The 7,056-nt window shown below is 36.4% G+C and overlaps 1 protein-coding gene across 1 annotated transcript; it reads right to left on the bottom strand.

Annotated features, from left to right (window-relative positions):
- Window positions 1-327: 327 nt before the first annotated feature.
- On the bottom strand, window positions 328-6,745 carry LOC108676660 (60S ribosomal export protein NMD3). Its single transcript, XM_018164777.2, has 10 exons — window positions 6,497-6,745; window positions 4,121-4,289; window positions 3,806-3,937; window positions 3,467-3,601; window positions 2,856-3,109; window positions 2,544-2,686; window positions 2,132-2,274; window positions 1,696-1,808; window positions 1,102-1,275; window positions 328-694 (listed from the first exon to the last, which is right to left on the bottom strand). The coding sequence occupies exons 1-10, from the start codon at window positions 6,568-6,570 to the stop codon at window positions 388-390; spliced, it is 1,644 nt and encodes a 547-aa protein (XP_018020266.1). The 5' UTR covers window positions 6,571-6,745; the 3' UTR covers window positions 328-387.
- Window positions 6,746-7,056: the final 311 nt, after the last annotated feature.

Below are 7,056 nucleotides of genomic sequence, written 5' to 3'. Positions count from 1 at the left end.
TATATGTAAGCTACTTTACAACTGAATACATAACTATGCAACTCGAAGTGAACTAGCTCAGAATCTGTCATACAACTACTAATCGAAACAGCAACACTGATACACAACACAGAAAAAAAAACAATAGAAATATTACGGGTATAAATTTAAAAGTATATCGCGACAAGTACTCTGACCAACAAACTTGAATGGCATTTACCTGAAACTTGCGATACCATTTAACTAGCTATCACATTTCTTTTGAATGCTGACGACAGTCAACAATGTTTAAAGCAACTTACTTGTTAGTCACCAGGAAATTTATATAGTATAAATGAAATAATTCAAGAGGCTTTGGCAAAAAACCATTTAATACGATTTCGAATCACAATGACACAATTCAACAAATCAAGATGGAAGAGGAGAATCAGGATCTTCTAAAGCATCTTGCCATTCCAGTTCGTCGTCATCATCTTCAGCATCAGCAGCATCTTCATCATCTCCATCTAAAGGCTGCTGGGCGAGTCCAGGAGCTGAGAGGTCTTCCAGTTCATCGAGCATTTCTTGGACGGATATGGTCGGTGCCTCAGGATCAAGATCGTCATCATCGTCCACCACAGAGTCAGAAGGCATGCCCTCATCTTTGCGATAGACGTTGACGTTCTTCCGTAACACAGGATCCTCTTCCAAATCATCCAAGAAGTCAATGTAGTCTCTGCACGAAGTAAAACTTCGACATATACTTACAGAAATTGAGGATTTGTTGTCAGACACATGAGCAAGTAGTCCATCTAAAGAGCGCTAGAATAATACAAATTTCTAAAAAAAATTTCAAGCCAGCTTTAGCAGATGTTTGTTTAATTTTCATGCAAGAAAGCCTAAAGAAAGTGCATTGCCTTAGATCTCCTGAGATTAACGTTATGTTCTTGGCCAAGAAGTTCACTTGCAAAACGATAAGGTTGAATATGAAAAAATAGATTTTCAAGAAGCATGTAGTAGATAAAAATTGAAATTGAACTTTAGCCACGAAGCAGGGTAATTCTATAATTATTGTCGATTTGTTGAACTTAAAAAAAAATAGCTAGTGCTTTTGGTGAATTTTGGCTAAGTTCCAACACTTGCCTGTTGACACTGTTTTTGTCATCATTTTTGAGCGAGCGAAGCTTCCACTTGCGCCTCCTGTTCCTGAGAGCCTTGTTGCCGTAGTACTTCTTCACGAGAAGCACGTCAGGCATGTCGCGCTCATCAAGCTTGTCTACTTCATCATTGTTCACATTCAAGTTCTGGAAGTCGTATCTATAAAAAAACAATTGTTTGGCATCAGAAGAAGTAAGCACCTCCAACTTCAAGGTTTTTCATATGCCGGGAGGTCGTATCGTTGAAAAGGAAAATACAATACCTTGGCATCAAAAATAAGAAGAATCACAAACTTTATCGTCAAAATAGTTCTGGCAGGTCAGCAAGCCAGTGATAGTGGCGGAACTACCAGTGGCATTAGGGCCCGAAAAAACTGACCATCACCCCTCCCTTACCTGGTTGCCACTACCAGGATTGGCAATTACACACACAGGATGTAAGCACAATACTTGAGCTTAGTCAATATTTACTTGCACCACAAATAAAGCAAAACTTCATGAGCGCTCTTAACGTAAGCAAGATATTATTACAAGAAAACAAAGATTATTACCATAATTTTAAAGTTATGTTAAGCCTCACCCCATTACGATGTCTCCCTCGTGCAAGATGTTGCCGAGGTGGGTGGTGCAGAAGATCTGTTTTTGGGTTCCTATGTCGCTTTCACGCTGCACCCACACGTCAGCCACAGTATGCTGTTGACATGACATGGGTTAATTTAATTTAGAAATGTCAGATAAACAAGACTTTTTAATAAAAAGCCAAGAAAATTCGCCAAAGCTTGGCGTTTTTCATGGTGCGTCGATACCATTTTACTGCGTTTTCTTTGACTTCAAATTATTAGTAAATACGTAATTCAAGCAAACTAATGATACAAATAAATGGTTAGGCGCTAATGTGTAGGAAATTAAAATATTTTCAAAGTAAGATAGTCAAAATAAGAAAATAAGTCTGAAAGAAGTCACGACCTTGCATACTGTAGAGAGATACAACGAGGAAATTGTTTGACTTCACAAACCTTATGCGAAATGTGCCCTTGTCCAGCAAAATACTTGACATCTGCCTCTTCCAAGGACATCACAACGAATTTCGTGAGATGCTTACTGGTGATCATGTCGAAGAAAGGATTCTTGTAATATGCCAGGGCATTTACCTCAGCAGCTGTAACATATCAAAAGGTTTTAATTATGTACAGCGGAATGTATACAAGTGAATGCTGTCGTGACCAGCATAGAAAGGACATCAATACGAGGATGCAAGAGATAAATGGATAAGAATTCTAACCACTTAAATAAACTTACAGGTCAATTTTATTTGCGCCCACTATAGCTTAGAAAGCATTGAATCCACATCAGTTATCAAAATCAAATAAGATAGGGGCCAAATTTTGTCTTCAAAAAAAGCTCCCCAGCTGAACAAATAAAACTTACTTTGAGCTGATTTTGGGTCAATGAGTAAAATATGTTTAGTTACTCTCTGCACGATGCACACTCTGGACATGCCACCCAAGTTACGAGCCATGGTTTTGGAGAGGCAAACGGCACTGTCCTTGCACACGGGGGCGATCTCCACACTGTCATCACAGAAAATAATTAATTACTGCAACCTCAATCAGAAGAATATTTTGATTATTATTAGCACATAAATGATATGTACAAACCCAAATAATGAAATATGTGATCCATCAGTATCAGTAAGCACAAAAAAAAAGTAAATTTACAAGAACAACAAGTTAAACTAACCAGAAACTGAATTTATAGTTGTAAATATTTGATTTGATGTCATGAGAGATGAGTTTCTTTGATTGGTTGTGTTTGCAAACAACTGAAGATGAAATAAAGTTGACAACTTTCTTTGCATCTCTCTCCGAGTAGAAGAACATGTCCAGACCACCTGACACTTCTTTCAAGTCGGTTGCAAGCTTTGTCACAGAGCTTTTGAGCATCAGCTGCTCCAGGTAGTAGTAGGTGCGCTTGTGGTCCACTTTCTGCCGAATCTGAGGACTCAAAAGGTATGAGACAATTTATAAAATTCAATAAATGATTCCCGGTAAATATGAATGAAGTACCAAAATATATTCACTAGGAGACATCATAATGAATCTACAAATGAATGGTTGACATATGTTATTTTTCAAGTATTTCCTATGACTTAAAGACAAATCTAAGTAGCATTGTGAAATCAAATTCAAAACTCGTGATTTAAATTTTGATGAAAACATAGATGGTAGACTTTCAACTATTATGTAGTACTGTTTGCATCATTTGATATGCTAATTTAATATTTCAAAATTAGATGAACTCAAAACCAAGCGCACTGCCATTTGTAAGGAAAAAAAAACTAAAATGCATACCTGGACAGAAGCTTTCCAGAAGTCTTTGGCTTCTACCCTGTGGCAATCAGAGCAGAATTGGTTGGCAACCATGTAATCCACTTGGAAGGTTTGCTCCAAGCTAACTTCCTCATTCAAGGCTTTCTCCACTTTAACCTGGTAGACATGAGAGAGAATTTCATCACAAACTTCATGCTCACATTTCATGAGAACAAAAAATAGTAAATCTCAATCATACTTCCAGTTCAAGTGATACCTCCTATTTGTGCACCAACCAAAAAATATATTAGAAAGTACATCATTGTTATTGATTTCCGGTTGATAAAATTTGAGCTGCTGAGGCATAACTCATCTCCTTACCTCAAGCTTCAGGCGTCTTGAATGAGGTTCTGTGTATTCAAACCTGGCATTGACAAGACGGACTTTGTCAAGACCTCGCAGCCTCTTGAGACACAGAGACAGCAGCTCTTTTGATTCCAGCTCTGCTGCCACCTAAAAAATGGTTGTAACAAAGTTCTATTAATAGGAAAATAAACTCGAGTATAAATAAGACCATACTATGTATGCATTGGTCATTAACCAGAAACAAGATTCTTAGCAACACTTCAAGGAATTTTTTCCTCATTACATTCACTCAATGTTCCAGGACATACTAATGAAGCACATAACACTTACCCAAAGAGCAGGAGGCTCAAGATATCTTCCACAGCCTCGGCAGAAGTAGATGGTCACCTCCTTGGGGATTTCAGAGGCAATGTCATGTTCAAGTCTGAGACATGGGATACAGCGATATGAAGGGTTGGGCTGAATGTTGATGCCGCAGACACAGCATAGTATGGTAGTTCTGAAAAGACCAATGTAAGATTAGTGAAATAACCATTAATTAACATGACTTATTTTCAGTTTATTTATTAACTCGAAATGTTGCACATTTTACAAAAAATTGTTTGTGTTTATAGTTTTAGAAAATAGATGAAAGTAAAAAATTACAAAGACCTTAAGGTTCGAAGATTTTGTTTGGCCTAAAATTGTTAGTGCACATAATAATGTATTCAACAATTTTCAACAGAATTTTCATTCATTCTCACGAATAGTAATAAGGAGGGTTAAAGGGTTAAGTCTAAGTAGACATCAGCAGGGTTAAGTCTTAGTAGACAGAATTTCACAGAAAAGCTCTAGTTGCCGCTTGGAATGTAAATACCTATATTCCATGCCTTATGATGGATCCACAATAAGTAGTTTCTATCCAACTTTGCAGTTCATTTTTTTACCAACAAAAGATGTGATGACCAAAAATGATGGAATTGAAGGCAGGAAACTAAAATTATGATGTCTCATGGTCATAGGAAAGATTTTGAAAAATAATATGTTTACCTAAACTTTGCTGCTTTAGAGCCAAATTGGAAATTTGGGCAAAAGCTACCCTTAATCAAGACACAAAATGCTCATAATTGCAGATAATTTCACCCATTCTTATGGCCTTTGTCTACCATCAGACACTTAACCCTGCAGTGGTCACATGCAAAAACTGACCAAATAGGACACCATTTTGTTCAATTTTCTTTAGGCTGATTTTTGTATGCATAGCATGGATTAGTAGGATTACAACATAAGGTGTTTCAGACTCTACAGAGTCTTATATATGGTAATTTTAACTTAATTTCCAAGCCAGTCAATAATTACCCCGTCAGGGCTGCCATTAGGTAGTCACATTTCCCTCATTATGGGGCGGCACCCCATTTGCAAACTATGACACTTTCCTCAAGTTTGTCATTTGCATATGCAACTAGAAGAGTTCTACTACAGTGCACTAAAACCTGGAGTTATTTGGAAAAATTTTACCAAAAAATATAATTGATTTTACCACCCAGTCTAAGATACCCCAAGAGATGGGGTAACAAAGACCATCACTTTTTGAAATTACATAAAGACTGTGAGAGGCAGGAGCCAGCAATTTATGGTGAGTGAAGCACTGAAGCTAGAGTATAGACCTGTATTTTGCATGTTTCAATTCAAGTTGAATTTAGCTAGTACCTAGTAAAAAAATGGCATCATTTATAAAAAAAAGTGGTCTAAGTTACCCCATTTTACGGTATACTAAACCACATCATCATGACCACTGTAGGGTTGAGTGCTTAGTCAAAAAATATGGCACTTTGACTTTACTTGTTGCATTACTAAAAAATGTACAATACTAAATACCTACTTGTCAGAAATTCAGAACTAAGATTTGTTGATTTTGATTACCTTCAAAGCATGACAACTAAGAAGCTTTTTTGATTGCACTACCTACTACCTAGAAAGTGGTAAACTTTTAGTTCCATTTTATTTATAAAATAGGTAGGCCTAGATCATTTCAATTGCAGGCCAGCAACTTATGTGCTGTGGCAAAATTATTGGCATTGATGTTGATGATAGTTTTCTTCAGTTAATATTTAGAAAAAGCCTCAAAAAGGCATGTTTTGCCACTTGCCAGCAATTTCAAAAAACCATCTTTTTAAGCAAATTTGTACCCATTATTTTTTTAATAAAATGCAATACCTACCTACTAAATATTTCAGATTTGTTTCAAATATTTTATATGTAAGCTAAGATAAACTCCTATATATATAAATGAAATCTGGCTGTTACAGTTACCTAAGTTAGATTTCTAAACAATAAGACAAGCTATAAAATAAGGATCAACTAGGCTAACAAGATTACAAGAATTATGGTTGCAAAAAAAAAAAACAGGCAACTTGGACCATTGGACGGAAAATTAGGTAATTTAGTTATACTGCATACTAAATTATAAATTTTGTACAGATACTAAGTAAAGTAGCAGAATTTATACGATACCTAACATGACTAGGTTAACTACTAACTAGGCAAGTACATTTTTCTCACAAAAAATAAGCATAAAATAGTATGGACGCAAGCAACTAGGCCTAGGCTATACCGCTGTGACCGCTGTTAAGAGTGACTCGTAGAAGATTAGTAGCTACTCTAATAAGCTACAATAATATTGCTACATGAGATGCTCAAAACATATTTTCGAATTTCCATACTCACAAGGATTCATCATTCGTCCTTTTCTGGGGAGGTAGGACATTTTTTTCGTCCACTACTAGGTCTTCGAATTCCATTTTGGCAGCTGAGACTCTGGTTTAATAAAAAAATTCGCTCACTTCTCAAATTTTTTTAAAACGCTCTCATTATCCGACTCAATCACTGTAATTTGTAGATGAAAATCCACGTGCTTCCGAGTACGACTACTGAAGAACAAGTCCTTCTCGCCAAGGCGGAACGGCAACTGCAAGTCTGCAACTACTGGAGAAGTGATGCCAGGTTTTTTCTTGGCGAGAATACCAGATTACCCAGCTCAAAATACCAGAAGTATACCAGAAATTCTATTGTTCAAAAACAGACTAATACCTCTAAATTTAATGAAACTATTCGTCAGAAACGTTGGTTAGAAAAAAGAAAATTATCTTATGCACTGTGCATTTATCTGGCTTGACGATAATTAGCCATATTGAATACGTTATATTTTTTCCCTCTGTTCGGAGCATTTTGACACTTTTCTTCCCCTGTGTTTGATTACATTGACACTTTTTCCTTTTTTATCACAG

This window comes from Hyalella azteca, unplaced genomic scaffold, assembly GCF_000764305.2.
Source record: "Hyalella azteca isolate HAZT.00-mixed unplaced genomic scaffold, Hazt_2.0.2 contig6348, whole genome shotgun sequence".
NCBI lineage: Eukaryota > Metazoa > Arthropoda > Malacostraca > Amphipoda > Hyalellidae > Hyalella > Hyalella azteca.
Note: the sequence above shows the minus strand (reverse complement) of the source record. Positions and strands in the feature narration are given on the sequence as shown.

Coding starts and splice junctions, on each gene's coding strand:
- LOC108676660 (XM_018164777.2), bottom strand. CDS start 6,570: ATGGAATTCGAAGACCTAGTAGTGGACGAAAAAAATGTCCTACCTCCC. Junction 3,110..3,466: donor TCTGGAAAGCTTCTGTCCAG/GTATGCATTTTA, acceptor TTGAGTCCTCAG/ATTCGGCAGAAAGTGGACCA. Junction 1,809..2,131: donor AAGGGCACATTTCGCATAAG/GTTTGTGAAGTC, acceptor TCATGTCAACAG/CATACTGTGGCTGACGTGTG.